A 22,362-nucleotide genomic window follows, 5' to 3' on the forward strand; every position below is an offset into this window, starting at 1 on the left:
TTCCCTTTTGCGATACCCTGAAAATTTTAGACGCATTTTTTCCTTCATCTTGACGCAGAGGTTGAAAAGCAAGCAGTAAGATTGGGATCCTGCAATGATCCATAAGGTTACTAAGTCGAAAGAAATGCAAGATTTATCACAAAGGTGATAAATGGTCACTCCCGATATACGAAAAATTTTAAGAAGATCAATGTCATTTCAATTGTAGATTGTAGTTATTTGTTTTTTATAGTGTGTGTGTGTGTATATAGTACATGCAAATTTGTGATTGCCAGGTACTGACTATAATTTATCATAGGATTAGGAAAACACCGGGTGCTCACAAAAAAAAGACTAATTGACAGGACAGTTTATCGGTTATTACTACGATGGTATATCAGCTGCCGACAAAACAGAAAAGGTTGTGAAATAGGCATTCGTTTAGTAGCCAGTTGGACCTCTCCTTTTCTGTTGAGATATCCAACACAGATTAAAAAAAAAATACAGTCCTGGTTTCCCGAGTGAGACACTACTGCAGTAGTAGGATATTATTCAGCATGCATTAAGAACAAGCCAAAGGTACCTTTCGTTCTTTTCAAGATGATTTGGTGTGCCTCGTCATTTTTTTAATGGTACCGACAGTTGCATCAAGTCCGCCCGGCCTCAAGTCGCCACTTTCCACCGTGGCAGGGGGGTTGGTCCGAGCTGTCCCACGTGGTTTTGTGCTGTTCTTGCCAAGTTGCCATTGCCACGTATGCCAGCCAGATGCTGCAACAATCTATATTAAAATTTTTAAGCAGTACAAGGAGGTGCCAAGTTGCAGTTTAGATGGTATGCGATGCTGCATTTGATTTGTAATATAGGCGGCAGGTACTGTCCATTAAATGGATTAATTATAGTATGTACCAGGCGTAAAAATACCTGTCACCCAATATATAAGATTCAGATAACTGGTGAAATTATGCTACAGTCGTGGTCGTAATTCCTGTCCAATCAGAAAATGACGAGTGGCCCATTCTAGTACGCGCTAACAGCATTCCTAAGTACGATAATAACACTTCCTTCCTTCCTTAGGTGTGCTTATTAAAATGGTTGCAGATCAAACATTGAAATTGTTGCAAATCAAATGTCTCTTGTCCGTGACAGCTATCATATCGAGGCCGACCAGTCACCTTTTCAGAATTGCAAGTATTTAGCACATACTCCTATATAAGAATTTCCCCTTTACATTACATTAGCAAAATAAACTTATGTTCCTTAATCATTATTGTGCATGCCAAATTCCTTAAAATTGAGGTGGGGGCATGGTAACAAATATTTAAATGTCAAAAGTTGCAAATTTCTTTGCACGAGTAACTGAAATTAACTGTAGCATGCATCGTATTTTCCCTCTACATTATATTGCCGGCAGAAATTTATGTTGGTGTTGGCTCAAATTCCTTAAAACCGAGGTGGATGCATGGTTGACAAGCTCATGATTTTTTTTCTCCACTTAGCAGTAGTAATAGAAGTAGTAAAATGTCAAAAGGGAGATCGTGGACTGAATGGCCCGCTTGCGATTTCATTGCACGAGTAATTTAAACCCACGGTAACATGTGGTTGTTGACTTGTTGCACGGCCATCCACCCTGGCACCCTCTTGCACGTCCATGTGGCCGCTCCAGTTCCACGCAGATGAGAACGGGATCGGCCCGGCCGGGTGCGTCGATCTGAGATCGATCGATCTAAAGACCCCCAATCATTAGTTCCGCCTTGTGGCTAGCTTCTGGGTGATCACTGCAACTCGAAGAGCTAGGACAGTGTGATTAGCAAATAAGGAGTAGTACAAGGTCCTGCGTGAAAAAGGAGCACATAATTAAAAGAAGGAGAAAAAAAAAGAGAAAGAAATGAGAGGGAGCAGCAAGCCACAGCAAGAGGCAAGCGCCTTGGATTCCCAGCAGGACAAGCCTGGAAGTTCGGTGAGGGGCAGGGGGCACTGGGGCACTGGGCAGGAGGGTACAAAGGACGGACCAGACCAGCAGCCCTGATTCCACGCACCCAACCACGAAATCGGATTTTGGAAATCGAAAACAATAGTAGAGGGACCGACCGGCAATGTGGTGTGGACGAACAAACAAAGGAAAAAATGCAGAGGATACCACGAGCGCTCCTTGCCTAGGCTCTCTCTCTCGCTCATGTTTCGGTGGATATTCATATTGTTATATCATAATGGCAGGCTTTTGTAGGAAAAGATGAAGATTTTGCCGGCCGACCTGAAGCTCCATCCGACAACGAGTAGTTCGCCATTCCTCGGTACTCGTAAACCCGTTGCTAACCAACCCGAAGGATACCACTCAGTCCCTGTTTAGTTTCTCCTAAAATTTCAACTTTAGCTCTACGCAAAAAGAAGATTCCTCATCACATCAAACTTACGTACATGTATAAAGTACTGAATGTAGATGAAATCAAAAATTAATTGTATAGTTTTGTTGTACTTTGCGAGACGAATCTTTTGAGCCTAATTAGTCAATATTTGGACAATAATTCACAAATATAAACGAAATGCTACAGTTGCACTACAGTAATTTTGGTTGCCCAAAATTGAGCAACTAAACAAGACCTCATTTTGGATCTTGCCAGGAAGTAAGTGCCATTGTATAATGGCCATCGAAACTGTTTGGCATGAACAAAAATCGTTTTCCCTTCCCTTTCCACGTCATCTTCTTTGGCATCGTCTCTATACATGTCACTCGTCTTGGGGCTAACCACGGGAAGCGGATCCACTACTCAACATTCGATTTGTGGCGATTTGTTGACGTCCAACGAATGAACTTTGAATTGTCATCTCAGCGTAAGCTTATCATGTCACTTTAGAACTCACATAAAACAGTTCCAGCCCACAACATCAATTTAACAACTCATTCAAATAAAATGGAATTTTCAACAACAAAACCTCGAGTCATAAACAAAATTTTCAACGAAAAACATCTGAGCCTAGTCAAATCAACTTTTGAGCTCAAAACAAACTGAGATTTTGAATGAGAATTGTCCCTTTTTCACTCGAATAAAATTCAACTCAAAAGTATCCACCTTTTCCAATTTGAGCATCGGGAGTTTCATGGAAAGATTTGGGCTAGTTTATTTCGGCGGAAAAGTGGCAACATTTAGGCCCCGTTTGTTTTCAAATCCAATTAAGCCATTCCGTGCTACTCTTATTTAGTCATTTGCAATTAGCCTGCTAATTGGATTGTAATCTAACTCTAACCTACACCCATCCACATCAAGTTTTTATTAACTCACCCATATTTGTATTATCTAAACCCAAGCCAATCCACCCTACTACACCAATCCACATCAAGTTAATTTATTTTTTCAACCCAACTCACCCCATATTTATATTATTTAAACCCAAGCCAATCCACTCCACTAGTTGATAGAACCCATAGATTTGCTATAAAAATCCATGGTTTCGACATGTGGGTTCTACGTCAAGAGCTGGACTCTAAAATTAAAATATCGTGTTCACACCTTAAAATTTTAGCGAAATTGATCGAAATTTGTTGGAGATGACAGAGTTTGACTACCCGCTACTTTGTGCTAAATAGTATAGCTAAACATACATTTGGACCCCGCATTAAGAGCCGGACTCTACAATTAAAACTCCACGTTCACACCTTAATAGCGAAATTCATCAAAATTTGTTAGGGATGACTCAATTTGACTGCCCACTACTTTGTGTAAAATAGTATGACTAAATATACATGTGGGTCCCGCGTCAAGAGCAGGACCGTAGAATTAAAACCTCGTATTCACACTTTAAAATTTTAGCGAAATTGATTGAAATTTGTTGAAGATGATTTAGTTTAATAATGAGCAACTTCATGCGAAAAAGTTGGACTTATATGTGGGCTCACATCAAGAATCGGATTCTTAAATTATTTTGTGAATATGCAACCCATTCTAAACCACTTCCAATTCCTCTTAGGAGGAATCCAAACCAAACCAAACCATTTGATGAATCAGCCTATTAATAACTAATCTCAACAACTTCAAAAAAAAAACCCAATCCAATTAGCTGGGCTATTCGCAATAGTCATCAAAAAAAATATCGAGAAATTTTGGAGGTTTAATTTTAAGATGGCACTGGCCTACCGCCTACATGTACACATGATTATGCATTGTTTTTCTACAATCACTGCATGAATATATATTAGCAACGAGACAAATTAAGCCAATCCCTTCCATAATGATTGTACTGCACACTGTCGGTGTAGGTCTAGATCGGCAGGTGCCTCATTTGGGCAACCACTACTTCGCCATCACCTATTGACCATCATTCGCAGCCCTCCTGCGCCTGGTGATTGGCGAAGCACATGAAAAGAGATCATGCTCTCACTGCCCATCACGTCTAAGCACGTCACATGCAACGAGTGCTCGCCATGTCTAGTACAGGAGGAGTGTCAGATCATGTTGATGTTTAGATTATGTTACATGTTTTGCTTACTTCTGAGCCTGTAGGGTCAGCTCGAAGAGAATCTGGGAGGGGTTGATGATGAACAATGATGCTGTTGATCTGATGATCTCCTTTTTGCAGAAAGGAAATTCCAAAGTACTGATGTGATTATTAATTCCGATGAAGATTATGAAGGAGATGATCATCATGCATGTTTTTTTAAGAGGTCCCATCTCTGCCTTTCGAGGCTGGACGGACCTTTAATCCTCCGGTTTAACCTGCTCCTTCTTCTCTTTTCAGTGACTATATATGCTACCTCCAATAGAAAAAAAACTAAAGCATTTAATATTTTGTTGATCGGCTTTTTTTACTTTGACCATCGATATATAAATAAAATGAATTTGTGATATATGAAAGTAATTTTCAAGAGAAGTCTACACATAAACAATTTATGTTTTTAACTATATTGGCAGTTGAAGTTTCAAAAACTTCATCAGAACGTTGTCCAATTATTTGTTACTAGTATGCTCTGGACACGTTATTTTTTCAGTGACGACCATGGAAATTGCTTTCACAGCATAGAGTAGATGTTGGAGGTTTGGGTTTTAACCCAAAAAGACACATTCATGAGTGGTGTGTGTGGTGTAATGTTTAGTGCTTCAATGCTAAATAGAACTGCATAAGACTTTACATGATAATATGTTCACAAACTAAAATACGTTTTGTGGTATCGTAGCAAATTGGAGGACATGCTAACTTTTTTTTTTTGCAAAACAAAGAGATTTAGACAACACTATGGCAGTTTTGACACCTTCCTTGTTTTTCTATCGAGAACCCATATACAATAAAAATATATTTCAAGGCAAATCTACTCATGTAACTTTCATGTTTCCGATCTCTATATATCTCTTGAAAGACAATGGTCGGAAGACTACTGAATTGTCTTCGGGTCAGGGCCTTGAGGCAGTACCACGACAATCTCGATCAGTATCGGGCGCTCCTGCAATAGGTGGCAGGCAACTCTGCTGCCCACGTCCATGGTGCAAACGACGAAACAGATGAGGGCCGTCCCTTGCTATAAATAAACCACCATGAAGCCCAGTTTATCGGATCCCACGACTCCCCCACTTCCGCCATCCAGGCACGCGTCTCCTCGATTTCCCAGGACTTCTCTTCTTCTGCACCCAAGCTTCCCCCATTCTGTTCTGCCATCAATTTTCTCCGTCCTGAATAGGTGAGCGCACTTTGTGAATTTGGATTCCGTCCTGTATATTTGCTAATTGTTTCTATCAAGGAAATTAGGCCCTCGATTAGCGGTGCAAACTGTTTTGAGAAATTGTTGGTTTGGTTTTTTTTCATAGTTAGTGCATTAGGAGCAAAGTAGTAAGAAACCTGCTGGTTGCTTAAGGAAATAGGATCGGAATCTTGTTTTTTCAGACTCCCAGTAGTTTTCTTGTGACGGGATTGGGTTCGACGCAGGACAATAGGTGTGGTCTGACTTTTATGTACTAGTGTGAATGCCTGATTCCTTTCAAAAAGAAAAAAAAAAGTGTGAATCCCTGATCGTTTAGCAACTCCAATGAAGTGATCATCGTGTCGTGTTGCTTTTGACCAAGGTGATTGACGTGCAATGCCTGTTCTTAGTTATTTTTTTCTTAATTTCTGTAGCCCTAATGTGTTCCCCGTTGGTTTGCTGCGTCAGTTGCTGATTGATCCTAGCGTCATGCAGAAATACAGATGGAGGGGACTGTGTTCACTCCCTCCCTTGAGGGGATGAAGCATGTCAAGTCAGAGAGTGGCGTGATCCTGACCAAGCCGTTTCTTCAAGTATGCAAGCACATCCTTCCTGTGCTAGGTAAAAAGGAGAGATGTTTTGCAGTCCCGCAATGCATTTAGGGGAAAACTCCCCCAACAAGCAGTACTTTTGATGTGGTTACAGCAACGGGATTCTGATTCATGGATCATTGCAGAGAAATTTGGGTCAGCCATGTCTATTGTCAAGACTGACATAGGAGGCAATATCACGGTAAGGGAAATCCGTTCCACATCGTAGGTTTCCTATGCATCTGATTGATATGATAAGACACCTCAGCCATGCCAAAGAAATTTCACTTTGACAAAATGGTCAATAAAAATTCTGCTGCCTTTGATTTATATCTGGTTCCTACTGCAGTTTATGACCACACATTCTTGCTGTCCATGTGCAGAGGCTGGAGACAAAATATGCATCTGATCCTACAAAGTATGAGCAGCTGCACAGTATGGTGAAAGTAGAAGTTAGCGCAAAGACTGCAAAAAGTTCTAGCAGTTGTACCAACGGTCTTCTATGGCTGACAAGGTAAAGCATCAAAATTTTGCATATTTCAGTGTTTTATCAGCATTTATCAGTATTTGTTAACCGTGTTGTGCATTTGTTCGTCAGAGCCATGGACTTTTTGGTTGCGCTGTTCCATAATTTGGTACAGCACCCAGATTGGCAAATGTCACAAGTTTGCAGTGACGCGTATAGCAAAACACTGAAGAAATGGCATGGCTGGCTGGCGAGTTCGAGCTTTTCGGTACTATACCTTATCTAAGCTCCAGATAATCTGTCAACTCTCCAGTAATCACTGGCGACTAAAATGTGATTTAAGTTTACTAGCAAAAAATAAAGCATGAAAATCTTCAGTGATCGGCTACTGGTTGTGCCATCAGCTTCAAACAGACACTTCACTGTACTGCTTGAAATGCTTTAACATTTACATGTACGTGTACATACTAATGCTCGTTAATTTCAGGTTGCCATAAAGCTTGCACCAGACAGGAAGAAGTTCATGGAGGTCATCAGCGGTTCGGGCAACATCAATGAAGACATTGAGAAGTTCTGCTCCACATTCTCCCCTTTGCTGGCAGAAAACCACAAGTTTCTAGTAAGTTCAGTCCAAATTACTGTACTTTTGGTGCGACCAACCCAACAGTTTCTGAAGGTGACTGATACACCTGTCTACTTGCAGGCCAGTGTGGGCATGGACGATCTTAAGGCATCTTGATGCAGTACACTTTGTTTGTCATTCAGCATGCTCTGTGCCAAGCTTACAGAAACAAGCATCATTTTGTTGTTCAATTTGTATTGTGGTTCATGAGTCTCTGCTGCATGTAAATGTAACATTTATTATATCCTTGTTGTCTTCCATAAACATTTGTTCACCTCAGTATTCTGATTAATTCGATTAAATATCATGAGCACAGGATAACTTCTGTCTGATTGTCAATTTTTTATGGATGAGATTTAATTTGCATCTTCTGAATCGTTAGGCATGTTTAGCCATGACGGGTATTTATAGAAATTGTTCGATGCTTTATATGCTATCCTAAATGGATAAAAGATTATTACATCTGGGATAACTACATTATGACCATAAGGTTCTTAATCTGCGATAATCACATTTTCCCTTGAGCCCTCAACTTAATGCGTGGTGGGGAAATTAACCTCTTGAGTTTGGAATTCACAACCTCCGGCTTGGTTTTGAGGTGGCTTTCAACTCAACTAAAAATTAAGATGAAAAAATGGGCCAAGTTCAAGTTTATTTCACTCTGGACCACATAATATATTATTTCACACCTCAAATTTATAAAATTTAGCTGCAAATTTTATAGAACAAGTCAAATGGGTTTGAAGTTTCCAGTAAAATTTAGGGGTAATTGCAACTGCAACAAGATCACTTTCAAGAACAATCAATTATTACCTTCAACTAGGTAGGCACGTCCTCTCCTCGGTTGTACTTGTTGAAACAAAATCAAGATGGAGTGTTCGTTTGAAAAAAAAAAGCAAGATGGAGTGATCTCCCTCAAAAATTTGCATATAAACTTGACCATTAAGACAGGTGGGACATGTGCACAAAAGTTGAAATGCAAAAATCTTGTGAACTCAAGGTGTAAACAACAACATATCGTTTCCACTGACATCTTTGCCCAAATGACTATCTTTAGATAAACTCCTCTGCATCCTCCATCCAGTTTCCCATAACTGTCTTCTCCTTAAATAGCCACAAAAAGGACAGGTAGCCTCTTCCTGAACTCACGCATGGTTGAATAATATTAGGAGGAAGCTCAAAGGGTTCTTGACCCTCCAAAAAATTAGGCATAAGATAGATCTCCTCTTCTCTTCCTCGAAGTAGCATTGACCGCAAGGGGCCATCCGCTGCGGTCAGTGTAAGTTTCTGAATCATATTGTGGCAATGCCCGAGGCTAGACAATATTGAGCTAGCCTTTACAAAGAAAGAGATTGAGAGGGGAGAGATGGCACTGGCCCATTGAAGAAGGTTGAGAACCAGTTAACAAGAATTGCCAACATTTGGTCAATCTTGTTAACAGAGTTTAAGGTTCCCAACAGAGTAAGCATTCCAATGTGGCATTCTGTTCAGCATATTTTCAACATCCTAATATGAATGTAGGCCTTTCGTTCTTTTTTCCAATCGTATTGTTTTACTGTAACTTTTTGTGGATTGATCCCATCAGCAATTTGCAAATTCAAGAAGAGTGCGTGAACCCACATACATACGCAAAGCTTAGGAATAAAACATGAGCACAAAGATGAAGAAGGGGATCCTGAAGCCGTTCCGCTACATTTCAAACATGATGGGTATGGACAATCATGTTGTTCATTCAATATACCTTAAAAAACTGACTTTTCATACCAGGGACTAGGTAGAACATTGGCATTGACATCATCAAAATTTTTTCATACTGAATTGCCACAACCAGATGGTAAAGAGCCTGAGATGCAAATCGGATTCCCAACGGATGTAAAACATGTGGCACATATCGGTTGGGATGGTCCTGGCGCCACAAATAACAACAACAATGCTGGAGGAGCACCTAGCTGGGTAAGCCAGCAGCGTTTATCTGACATTGGCTGAGAGCACATAACATGTTTGAGATCTACAGACAATCTTAGCTTTATGTCTACTTGATTCAAACAATGTAAAAAATATGGACTAGATATTCAATTTTATATTTATGTCTACTCAATTAGATATTCAATCATAATAGTGGATATTGTGGCATGACAAAAATGTTGGATTTGACAGATGAAGGATTACCATTCGGCACCACTGGATTCGTCGTCTTTTAGGAGCGAGAGTGGGGGCACAGCTGCTGCAAATCCCTGGGCTTCTCAAGGTTTGTTTCCACGCCTCGAGTAATTTGATCATCCACTTCTACGAAAACGAGTCTTGTTCAAGAAACATACAAAAAGGAGAAAAATATGTTTTAGCAGAAAAAGAAAGCTTGCTTTGGTTTGAAATTTGAAGGAACCATATGATTAAAATGATGATCATAAGAAATTATGTGCCAAAAGAAGAACACAATATGCAGCTATGCACCAAAAGATTATAAATGGTTTGATTTTGTGCACAAACACAAACACAAACACGCAGACTGAAATCTCCTTTTGTGTCTGATGACAGAGATAGTCATGGATGGAGGCATTGGAGAAACGTCCTTCAGGGACACGAAAAGCGAGGCGGGCGACGTCGGCGGGGGCGACTCCCCACCGTCCCCCGGCACGCGCCGGTCGAGACGGCACCGCTCCCGGGGCTCCGCCACCTCCTCCATGGACGTCACGGGCGCCGAGGGCGCCGACGAGAAGAAGAAGGACAAGGGCAAGAAGGGCCCCCGCAAGAACCGCAAGAAGGACAAGGACAAGCCCGAGGACGGCGGCGCCGCCACCTGCCAGGACCTTCCCGCCGTGCCCAAGAAGTCCAACCGCCGGAAAAGCAAGGGCAGCTCCGAGGGAACCGGCGGCGCGGCGGCGGTGGCAAAGGACGGCGCCGCCGCGGCCGCGCCGGAGGAGGGGGCGGCGGCGCCCCTACCCCCCGTGGCCGACGACTAGGATCCAAACTTTTGGCGTCGTTTTGGGGCAACCGAATGAAGCATTGCTGCAGAGAGTACTCTGAGCTCGATTAGTAGGGATGATCAGGCGGCGATCGATGGATGTATGGTACTCGAAGGGCACATGCATTGAGGATTTGAGGCGTCGTCCAAAGGTTTGATGATCACACGTTCATCTAGTAGCGTTCCCGGGGGTGGGTGTGGGTGTGCACGCACAAATGCCAATTCTTTTCTCTATTTCTTTCTGTAACAATATTGATCCACTTTTCTCTAACCTGTTATATATCTTGTTCAAGATTCATATATAAAAGTGTACTGTGTGCGCTATGTATACTCTCGCGTATGAGTTCGTTTTTGTTATGCAATTGACTTAGCAAGCATTTCATTAAGAACGAGAGGAGATTGACAACAAAAGACTCCCTAACACAGGCCAACACACAAGAATGCCCTTCAAAATTATGGATGGAACACATCAATAGATCGACTCGTGTTGTTTTGAAGAAAAGAGAGCGAAAACGAACTTGCGCGCCATTGAAAATATCACCCATGTAACTATGCTACTCGCAAGGAAATTGGCATGCCTTTAAACTGTTGGATATGCCTTTACACTAAGTTTTTCACACTACCATCAAGACTAGAGCAAGACTCAAACCATATTGAGCAAGAGGTACCTATCAAGTCGGCAAAACGACTATCAATGGAAATAGTAGGCAATTTAATAATACTTCGAAAGCTAGAGTACTTAGGCTTGGTCCACTTTATGTTTCGGGCAAAATTTTTACAATGCCTAAACTTTGTTATACAAGAGTAGTGTTGGCAATGAATTTGCTGACACGACTATTATAGTTCTATACCAATTTACATCGAACTATCTGGACGCTTAGAAATGAGAAATTCAGCAAAGAAACATTCCTATGTTATAGTACATTCCAAAAGACATTTCATAAACAAGAGATTAACATGAACTTCACAGTTTTAAATGGTCTAAATTCTTGTGAAAAAATTACTTGTTATCCAAGAAGTACAATTTGTGTTTAGTTTGAATGGAGATAAAGAAAACAATAGGGAGGTATAGAGCACGCGTGCAGGAGTAGAGCATGGCTCTAATTACCATATTGAGCAACACACTCCTCATTGCCCAAATGACCATCCAACGAAAATAGTAGGAAACTTATTTATACTTTAAAATTTAGAAATTTAGAGTGCGGTCAATTTGGTTTATGGACAATTTTTTTCATATCATGATATATTTTATTTGTTGACCTACATGTTTGGAAAAAAAAATTATCAAAACTTCTGTCAAACCAATAATTTTGGTTGCTTACAAACCAAACGGATGTCTAGTTTCAGTGATGTGTATCTAATATTTGAATTGGAGGACTCTAGATAGTTGGAAGTAAAAATAGGCTCTTTCCATATGGCAATCATACACAAAAATAGAGTGGGAAATGGATTTGCCAATCAGAGCTATCATCTATAATTCATACTTCCTCCTTTTTAAATATATGACATTTAGGACAAACTAATAGTTTATTTTAAACTAATTAGTTTATAACTAATTGTCCCTAATGACATATTTGATCAGGATGTTGGGCAAAGTGAATATGCCTGTTGGCAAAAAATTGGTTGCAGTGGCAAATAATAACAAACCCGTATCAAGTTCCATATTATTTTTTCATAATATTTTCTTAAGTAGATAAATCACCAAGCACCTACAGTGTACCCCAATTTACCGACTGTCAAAGCCACCCTCATCAGAAATCAAATCGGGTCAGCTCCTTTTAGTGCAAATACCATGTGCTTGGATAATCAATTATAATCCTATTGTTTTATTGATAATCGGTCATAACCTTGAAATGTAATGAACATGTTTGTGTAATTGGAGCAAAATGGTATCACTATTTAGCAAAGCTAAAGACTGAAGAGAGTAATAGCCACCTTCTATGCTTCCGGTCCAGCAGGCAGCAGCCTCAACCACTGATGACAAAAATATAATTTTTGGCTCATATTATGACGAGCATCAGCTCAACCTTGAAAAAGCATCACACAGATGTGCAGTACAGATGAGAGTTTCAACGACTAGCAAATAGCATAAATGCATAATGTGTCAAGTGCCGTGTCACGCAAAATAGTCTTAAAACAGATAGGTGCACATGGCAACTGCCCTATAGTAGGGGGCTCCTTGCTCAAGCAATTCCCATCAGACCATCTCATTGCAGTATGAACTGTGCAATCAAAAATTTCAAGATAGAGACATCGCCATCTGAAACTTATAGGAAAGCTATATGAATTGCCAATTTTCCAAGCCTACTCCTCAAACAAGATAGAGGCGGATAATCTGGTTGATTGTGGCACAGCAAATAGGGCACGCCCCATTCTTGGATTTTATATCCTTCAAGCAGGGCATGCAGAAAGCCATGTGGCCGCACGGGACACAGGCACCTTCGACCGGGGCATCCAAACATATAACACATCTGCGCCATGGATTACCACTGCTGTTCACATTTTTAGCTTTGCTTTTCACAGGTTCAGCAGAGCTTGCGTCTGGATTCTTTTGGTTATAACTTGTTCACTGGCACGCCCCTTCCATTGAATCTACTGTTTCTTGCGGCATCGACTTGAGCATGGCCACTTATTATCGAAGGTGCAGTAGCATCCTGTCTGCTGTATCTATTGAGAGAGTTCCTTTGAAGGCTTCGCCAGCCATCTGTGTTTGCAGTTGACGCATTGGGAACTCCCTCTGCTTTAGCTGATTGCACTAATGCATTGATGGCCCTTGCTAACCCAGCATACCTGGGTGCCAAAGATGAATTTGCAGGTAGTGAACTTGGTATTGGTGGCTCTGTTGGTTGTACTGGAACCCTGTTGGAAACCTGAACAGAAAGTGAAAACTATATCATGTTATCAGCAAGGAGTTTAAAATTTGCAAATTCAGCAAATTAATTCAAATTAGTCCAAACACTAGACCTTACATTGTTATTACTATAATTACACATCTATTTGTAGAAGCAAATTAAATTGTTTAAGCACAGGCCCCAGTTAGACTGAATTCAGTTAAAGAAGATGAAGAAATAGCACTCAGATGATAAGGATATAAAATGGTAAAACTAACGAGCATGGAAAACACTACAGGAAGTTACCTCGGCTGTGCCACGAAATGCATCATAAAACCGATGAAGCATCTGTTTGTCACCTTCATCAGCTGATAAGATCTCGTATCGACTTTCTGCACAGAACATCTCAACAAAATTTTAAAAGGAATCACTATGCAGTCACTGTCCCTAGCATAAACTGCAATAACTAAAAAATAAAAGGAATTATCAAGATGTCTTTCTACAAGACGGAAATCATATCAACAAAGAAAGTAGCCAACAACAGAAACAAGAATTAACAAATATACAACCATCTAGAAGTTGCAAAACCTGTAACTTGAAAAATAAAAAAAAATGTACCTGTGTCTTTGTCAAAAATGATTACGGAAGGGTCTTGCTCATTAAGATTTCCTTCCTCAATTTGAGATTTCCATAGTTGAATTACAGCATGTGGTTTAGGATCCTGCTTATCCACGTGAAAAAGAAATTTCACAAAGATACGATTCTAGTATCAGACAGCCATCAAATTGAACAAAATATACATTGCAACAAAGGAAGTAGATCACTACAACCACTGAGGAAAACAAAGCACTACATTGAAAACCAAAGGTGATGACCTTAGCTCTATTGAAATTGTTTCTATATTCTTGCACTGCAACAACAGAAGGTGGCATAACTTTCAATTGTGGTACTAAAAAAAGAGAGAATTCAGATGCACCCCAGCCATTTGTCAATGGTTTCCCTTTTTTGTCAATCCTGGCTGCACCTCCTTACCGTGTATGTATCTACAATGTGTTGCTATCATGACTCCACAGCCAGGATTGACAATGTGTTGCTATCATGATTCCACAGCTATCATGATATACTCATTTCTTATATAAAGATTGGCTGCAAGAATACAGCAAAAGGGGTATTTACACAGAAGTACATGATGCATGGAATGAAGGAAATCAAAGATATCATGTATTGTGCATTATCATATACCTCCATGTATGATAAGTAATTCGACAGCCGTCAGCACCAGAAATGGCAGCATGATGCAATGTGGTCGCACGTGATCCTGCCATTTGGAGATGGGAGGCAATCATGGACATTATAACAAAATAGTAACCTCAATTAATAAGCATTTATTTAGGCACGAATCTATCACGCACACATAGCCTTGTCAGTGTTTGGAAGGATCACAAATTGCAAAAACGCTACCTTTCTAACAAGAGCAGGAATGATAGATGTGAGGGAGCATTTGTGAAAATCACAACAAAAGATAGAAGTAACTGCGTCCTATCGGTCCAATGAATTTGTGCAAATCACCTTTCGTGCATCATTGGAGGAATAGAAGACATGGGAAGAGAATTCCTACATACCCCGTCGGTAAGCATTGACATCAGCCCCCAATTCAATAAGCAACAGGGCCATTCCACGCCACATGCTCGCCTTCATCAGGGGGGTCTTCCCGAGTGAGTCAGTCGACTGAGAAGCAAACATTTAACCCAACATAAGCACATTACTGATCAACCAATTTCCAAGCAAATTAACGAGAGCTAGAGCTAAATTTCTGTGATCGTTAATTACCTCGAGGTCTGCGCCCTGCGCTCGGAGGGCTCGAATTCGATCGACGCTGCCGTAAGGCACCTCGTTGTGCAGCTGCCGATCCAGCGGCAACAGTTGCTTGCTTTTGCAGGCACCCATCTGGAATCACCAGAAAGGTCAAGGGAATGGAGGCGGAGGCAGGGGAGGAGAACAATCAACGCACGGATGAAGCATTTCTGAAAGAAGTAAGGAATTAAGTACAACCAAGAACAAATTCTGAGAAACCTGCCAAAGAAACCCGACGATCACTCACGGGTGATGATGATGCCTTGACGCGGAGACTTGAGCAAAACAATCGATGGATCTCTGATAGGGTTGTAGATTACTAGATTTGGTGAATTCTCTTTGGAGAGGAGAGGGTTTTGGGGAAGGAGAAAGAACAAACGCGGCTGCAGTCCCGTTCTGCCTGTTCGGCTGCCCCTCCCTGCACTGTGCCTGCCAGGCGTCTCCTTCTTATTGGCCTTTTCTACGGCCCCACCGTTCCAGCACTTGCACTTTGCCAACTCTTGCTTTTAGTTTTGCAGATTTGCCACTGAAACAATTTATTAGGTGTGTTTGGTTGATTGGACGAGGATGGCAGGGAGATCGCGGTTCGTCTTTAGTAGGTGGAATAGGACAGATAAGATGTTTCGTATCAAAAATATCCCGCTAGATGCTAGGCAGAGCCAGTCCACTAAGAAATAGTGGATGGAGTCATCCACCTTGCTAATTATGATCATTAGTACAATGATTAGTGATAATTAGCATATTTTATTTCTCTCTTCTTACTTTAGGATATTTAGGACAAGCCAATTAATTAACATCATATATTTCAAAAATGAAGATAATACAAATCAGCAATTATTATGACAATATTAGCACTGACAAGTGTTCATATTGATAAGTGAGTTGAGTTTAGCAATTAAATATAGTGGACAGAGGTATCATATCCATCCGCACCTCAAATAAAATTGTAATTTTTTTGTACCCTTTTTGGAATTAGGAAACTACTGAAGAGGAAAAAGATGGAAATCCAATCCTACCACTGTGTACCACGTACAAATCAAACGGAAGAATCACTAGAACATGTCTTGCACTGCAACTTTGCGCAAGTTGGGCACTCTTTAACATCCAAAGCCATGATCGTAACAATCCCTTTGAAATCCTAGAAAGCTGATAGACAGCTAGCAATATCTATTTTTCATGGAGATTATTATAATAGTGACTTGGAGTATATGGACAGCAAGAAATAACTTCATATTTGAGCACACTAACCAAGTATTGCCTGATGCAAGGAGAGTTTCAAAAGACTTCTTGCCATGGTTATTCATAGAGCAAGAATGCCACTAGCTAGCAATTGAGGAGTGGCTAGAGAGTTTATTAGTAACCTTTTCTTTCGAACTTCTATTTTTCAACTTTTGTGCCTTTATTTTATGCTTGTTTGAACTTTGTTTTATTTTTAATATATTTTATAATCACTAGGGCAAAAAGAACTTTGAGACATCTTCTTTGGACTTCACCAATGAAAATATCATAACGGTGCGGATTCCATTTTTTAATAAGATTGGCAAGTTTGAAAAATATTTTATAAATCTGAATGATATGATATATCCCTCCAACAAATCTAATACAAAAATCAATTAAATTATAAAAAATGTGTATGTTGAATTACAAACACGTTTTTGAAAAGTATCTGCAATGGCTACAATATAGACAAATTTCTCAATAACCTATGCCATGGCCATATACATACCAATGATTTTACAGAAAAGAGATGTTTTTATGGATGATTCTTAAAGAAAAGCTGTCAATGATGAATACATACATTTTATATGGTTCTTACATCAAGACAGTCGAAAACAATTTTCAAAGAAAATGTGTACGTGTTGACTATACATGTTACACGGTTCTCTTATGAAAACCATCTGTGATATAATAAATAGATTTTTCTTAGAACATCTTTTGTAGTATTAGATTAATACAGACAGATTTTTGACAATCTGCTCTAAAAACCATCTACCATATATTTATTGCAACTGAATTATTGTAACCGTGTGTAATTTGCCATTGATACTGAATCTTTTATGGCAATGATTCCTAATAGCAGTTTCAATTGTGCCCTTGCTTCTTTAATCCTGGAGACATGTAAATGTTCTTGAACTAAAAAAAGTTTGCTCATGTAAAGCTGTCAGCATTAGTCTGGCAAAAGAACTGAGACAGGAAAAAAATAATTTTTGCTGAGATTAATTTTTTAAATCCTTAAGTAGTAACAAAAATTGATGATGACAAAAGCATAACCTGTTCACATCAGCATCATCTGAGAAGAACTCTACACACATGCTCAACTGAGAATTTCAGCAGAGAGCAACAAAAGTATTTTGAATCAAGTTCAGTAGCTGCAATAATCATAACATATTGTCTTAACTCTTAAAACATGTACATACACATGGCAGCACATATATACATAGAAGTCATAATTTTTTTGATGGACATATTCCCATCAACACTTAGAGCAAAAACCATCAATTGCAAACATACACATGGCGGAGAACCTGGTTGATCGTGGCACGGCAAACAGGGCATGCCCCATTCTTGGATGTTCTATCCTTCAAGCAGGGCATGCAGTGTTAGATAATCAATGTAACATGTCATGGAAGTTGAGATCGGCTGGGATATCTGTTAGTAGTTGTTGTTGTAATCAATTTGGTTTGTTGTAACTAGAAGATATCCTAGCCAGCTACAACTACCTTGCAGATATTTATGTAAATCCACATGAGGGGATTTTCCTCATCTATATAAACATGCACCGCTGGTCGAGCCAAAGGTCACGGCATTCCCATCCAAGTGCTTCCGCACCTCTGAGTTTTACATGGTAATCAGAGCCACAAACACCATCTAGATTCAATCCAATCCCACCATGGCTTCCTCCTCCTCCGCTCTTGTCAACCCCTTGGTCGGCATGGCCATCTCGGTGAAGCTTTCAGAGACCATGCCATGTGGAAGGCGCAGGTCCTTGTAGCTGCCAGAGGATCACACCTCGTCAGGCACCTCATTGGTGCCATGTTTGCCCCCGCCAAGGAGATCGAGGGGAAGATCAATGACAAGCCAGTGCAAGTCTCCAATCCGGTGTATGAAGAGTGGTACGCCACGGACCAACGGTCCTAAGCTTTATCCTCTCCTCTCTTTGAAGGGAGGTGATGGCTCAAGTAGCCACGAAGGAGACCGCGGCGCAAGCGTGGTTTGCAATTGAGACAATGTTCTCATCGCAGACTAGGGCGCGTGCAGTCAACACGCGCCTTGCTCTCGCAACAGCCCAAAGGGGGAATCAAACTATTGTGGAGTATGTTGGGAAGTTGAGGACTCTTAGCGATGAGATGGCTTCCGCCGGGAGACCGCTTGAAGATGAAGAGCTTGTGGAGTACATAATCACCGGCCTCAACCACGACTTTGATCCCATTGTCTTTATCCTTGTTGAAAGGGTGGAGCCAGTGCCCGTCAGAGATTTGAGACGCGCATGGAACTGATCCATGGAGGCAACTCCGGCTCATCTGTCAATCTGGCAAATCGGGGTGGCCCCGGTGGAAACAACAACTGTGGTCATGGCGGCAACAGCCATGGCCATGGCAATGGCGTCAATGGGTGCGGCAACGGCGAGAACTACAACAACTTCAACAACAACGCTCCACGTCAAGGATCCAACTCTAGCCGTGGCACTGGTCGCAGTAATAATGTATACCATGGCAACCCTAGCAGTAGCAACTCGCGGCCAACTTGCCAGGTGTGCCTCAAGGTTGATCATACCGCTGACAAGTGCTGTCATCGGTTCAAGGAAGACTACATGCCTGAAGAAAGGCATGTGGCTGTAGATACAAGCTCCTACAATATCAACACAACTTGGTACACCGAAATCAGCACCACTTACCACATTGCGGGCGATCTAGAGAAGCTGGCCGTCCATGAGAAACACAATGGTACGGAACAAATACACACCTCAAGCAGTGCTGGTATGCATATTAGACATACTGGTCAATCCATTATTCATACTCCCAATCGTGATCTCAATCTAAATAATGTCTTACATGTTCCATCTACTAAGAAAAATCTAGTCTCCGTTCATTGTCTCGCATCAGATAATAATGTTTTCTTAGAATTTCATCCAAACTTCTTTTGTATAAAGGATCGGGACATGAGGAGCATTCTTCTTAGAGGACCATGTTGGAGAAGGCTCTATCCAATTCCACCCGCACCAGCCATAACACAAGTTTTTGGAGTCAATAAACCTTCGTTTGATTGATGGCATAGTCGTCTTGGGCACCCTGCTGTCCCCATAGTTGAGAGAGTCATTAGGAGTCATAATCTTCTTCATTATTTTGAGTCCAATAAAGATTCAATGTGTGATGCTTGTCAACAAGCAAAAAGTCATCAAACTCGCCATTAGAGCTTGTTTTTTCTGATGTGTGGGGCCTGCCCCCAATTCGGCTGGAAGGTTTAAATATTATGTTAGTTTTGTGGATGATTTCAGCAAGTTTACATGGGTTTACCTCCTCCAGTTCAAATCTGAAGTTTTTCAAAAATTCCATGATTTCCAAGCTCTTGTTGAATGTCTCTTTGATCGAAAGATTCTTGCTATCCAAACTGATTGGGGAGGTGAATATGAGAAACTAAGCTCTTTCTTTGCAAAAGTTGGGATATCTCATCTTGTATCTTGCCCCATGCGCACCAACAGAATGGGGCTGCCGAGCGCAAACATAGGGACATTGTTGAGGTAGGCTTTTCTCTTCTTGCTCATGCACATATGCCCTTGAAATACTGGGATGAGGCGTTCCTCACAGCAACCTACCTAATTAATCGTACACCTAGTCGTGTCCTCAATTACTTGACTCCATTAGAAATCCTCTTCAAAACAAAACCTGACTACTCATCTCTCAGGACCTTTGGGTGCGCATGTCAGCCAAATCTCCGTCCTTATAACAAAACAAAACTTGAGTTTCATTCCAAACAATGCACGTTCCTTGGTTATAGTAATTTGTGCAAAGGCTTCAAATGACTTGATGTTTCACAGGGCCGGTCTACATCTCTCGTGATGTTGTCTTTGATGAGAATGTTTTTCCCTTCTCAAATCTCCAATTAAATGCCGGTCCTAAACTCATATAAGAAATTCTTCTCCTTCCACCCTTGCTAAGGAGCTCTTTTACTGGGAATGATGTTGGGATACGAGGTAGGCTACACTAGCGCAAATCAAAATTTCTACCACGTAAAACCAGGAAGAGCTGCCGTATAAGGATCACAGGATTACCACTCGACACACTACTGGTGCGGAAGATGTAGATTTGCGTCGATGCAGTGAAGGCGATCAACATAGTCGTACGTAGTCGATCAACGTAGTCGTACGTAGTCGATCACGTCAACGTCCAGCAGCTCCTCAGCAGCTTTTCCACATGCAGCAAGATCTCCCTCATGCCGCGGCTCGTCGTCGGCTCGTCGTGGCTCGGCGGCGGCTCGTCGTGGCTCGTCGGCGGCTCGTCCAAGTGCTGCAGGCGCAACACCTCCAAGGTATCCACACGTGCAGGGAGGAAGTGTCGCAAGCCGGACTGCTAGATCCGCGAGTTGCAACAGGCGAGGGCGTGGGAGGCGCGGCAGGTGTGTTTCGCCAAAAAGGTGTAAACCCTAGGGCGCCCCCACCCCTCTATTTATAGAGGTTCCTAACGGGCCTCTGGGTCCGAGGCCCATTAGTACTTCTAAACCTAATCCAACTCGGATCAGATCCGAATTGGGCTTCCAACCTCTTAAGTGTGTGACCCTATGGGTTCGGATACGTATAGACATGGCCCGAGTACTCCTACTCGGCCCAATAGTCGGTAGCGGCCTCTAGCAAGACGTGCCAACTCCTATACGCACACGAAGATCATATCAGACGAACCATCACAACATAATATACATGCTATTCCCTTTGCCTCACGATATTTGGTCTAGCTTCAAGCCGACCGCTCTTTCTCGATCCTGTGATTCGGAATCCCTTTGTAGGTTAACTCTTAACCGTATGTAGCATGGCCATGCATTTTCGGATCCGATCACTCGAGGGGCCCAGAGATATCACTCTCAATCAGAGAGGGGCAAATCCCATCTTGATTGACCATGTCTCATAGCATGCTTCTTGACAAACCCGAAAGCTACCTTTATAACTACCCTGTTACGGCGTAGCGTTTGATAGCCCCTAAGTAGGTCGATCCACATCTAGAATACATGCGACAATCTCAGGTCTAAGGACAAAGCGTATATGTTGTTTAAAGAGAGAACTACTTCTTGTGTTGGGTCAGTCCTAGCACATGTCTCCACATGTGTCCACATTATTAGTTCAACATCTCCATGTCCATGACTTGTGAAACATAGTCATCAACTAATACATGTGCTAGTCTAATATTCATGTGTGTCCTCACATGAACTCCGACTAGGGACAACTTTAGAATAACCATACAAGTAAAGAGTTTCACATACAATTCACATAATTGCAAATCAATTCAAGTAGCCTTTAATGGATATTCAATGAACACAATATACAAATCATGGATACAAATGGAATATCATCATCTCTATGATTGCCTCTAGGGCATACCTCCAACAAATGAATTCATGGCTGATCATATGTCTAATTTGCATAACATTGATGAAATTTGTGTAGACACAGCAAATATGCAGGAACAGGCAGTCCCTAGCAAGCATGGCTCTTCAACTGAAGTTGATTCTCCCTTAGGATTAGCAGCGAATCCAGCTGTCAGAGTAGCTGTGGCAGAAATTCCCGCCCAATCCTGCTCGGGCCACTCGCATACTGACACGCCGTGTGCGGCACACGACACGCTGGTCCCTCCAAGCAATCGCGCGGTGCCCCCTCAACCATGCGACAACACGCGTCGCCTGGTGCCCGACTTGCCGACAATGACTGTCAGTGCTGTCTCCTCTCCCGTCACACGCCCGGCTTCGGTTTGAGGGGGGAAACACGTTGGAGCAGGCGTAGTCTTCCCCAACAACATCCCCTTTGGGATCTTCACCGAATCCGCTCGTGGGATCTTCTGCGAATCTAGTTGCGAGATCTTTTGGAGATGCTCCTCCATCAGGTACTCTAGCTTCTGAACTAGCTCCTTCGGTGCCACCTCAAGCTCACACTCGACTACAGGATGGCATTCGCAAGACCATGGTATATACTGATGGCTCAATTTGCTACAGTTGTTTTACTTCAAGTGGTGAACCACAACACATAGATAAAGCCTTGGGTAATAAAGATTGGAGGGATGCTATGAATATAGAGTATGATGCATTAATGAAAAACAAGACATGGTGACTGGTCCCACCTTTAAAGGGTCGAAATGTTATTGATTGCAAATGGGTTTATAAAATCAAGCGTAAGGTTGATGGGAGTCTAGAT

General features: G+C 41.5%; 3 protein-coding genes across 5 annotated transcripts; 2 read left to right on the plus strand and 1 right to left on the minus strand.

Moving 5' to 3' along the window:
• Window positions 1–5,400: 5,400 nt before the first annotated feature.
• On the plus strand, window positions 5,401–7,635 carry LOC101774655 (glycolipid transfer protein 1). Its single transcript, XM_004956031.2, has 7 exons — window positions 5,401–5,644; window positions 6,140–6,265; window positions 6,381–6,436; window positions 6,618–6,748; window positions 6,833–6,968; window positions 7,188–7,319; window positions 7,404–7,635. The coding sequence occupies exons 2-7, from the start codon at window positions 6,148–6,150 to the stop codon at window positions 7,437–7,439; spliced, it is 609 nt and encodes a 202-aa protein (XP_004956088.1). The 5' UTR covers window positions 5,401–5,644; window positions 6,140–6,147; the 3' UTR covers window positions 7,440–7,635.
• A 1,278-nt stretch (window positions 7,636–8,913) lies between these two features.
• Window positions 8,914–10,553, plus strand: LOC101770101 (CRIB domain-containing protein RIC5). The gene is made up of 4 exons (XM_022824664.1): window positions 8,914–9,031; window positions 9,154–9,275; window positions 9,480–9,570; window positions 9,858–10,553. Exons 1-4 carry the CDS (start codon window positions 8,971–8,973, stop codon window positions 10,280–10,282), a joined length of 699 nt encoding a protein of 232 aa, XP_022680399.1. The 5' UTR covers window positions 8,914–8,970; the 3' UTR covers window positions 10,283–10,553.
• Window positions 10,554–12,463: 1,910 nt separating this feature from the next.
• Window positions 12,464–15,372, minus strand: LOC101775051 (probable E3 ubiquitin-protein ligase XBOS34). 3 transcript variants are annotated; one of them, XM_022824098.1, is made up of 7 exons: window positions 15,217–15,372; window positions 14,946–15,062; window positions 14,738–14,843; window positions 14,358–14,433; window positions 13,734–13,836; window positions 13,422–13,507; window positions 12,464–13,154 (listed from the first exon to the last, which is right to left on the minus strand). In XM_022824098.1, the coding sequence occupies exons 4-7, from the start codon at window positions 14,361–14,363 to the stop codon at window positions 12,840–12,842; spliced, it is 510 nt and encodes a 169-aa protein (XP_022679833.1). In that variant the 5' UTR covers window positions 14,364–14,433; window positions 14,738–14,843; window positions 14,946–15,062; window positions 15,217–15,372; the 3' UTR covers window positions 12,464–12,839. The 3 variants fall into 3 exon arrangements, with proteins under 3 accessions (XP_022679833.1, XP_012699395.1, XP_022679832.1); XM_012843941.2 differs by having other exon boundaries at window positions 14,946–15,139; XM_022824097.1 differs by having other exon boundaries at window positions 14,358–14,843; window positions 14,946–15,139.
• Between the last annotated feature and the right edge of the window lie 6,990 nt (window positions 15,373–22,362).

This window comes from Setaria italica, chromosome II (genome assembly GCF_000263155.2).
Source record: "Setaria italica strain Yugu1 chromosome II, Setaria_italica_v2.0, whole genome shotgun sequence".
Lineage (NCBI taxonomy): Eukaryota > Viridiplantae > Streptophyta > Magnoliopsida > Poales > Poaceae > Setaria > Setaria italica.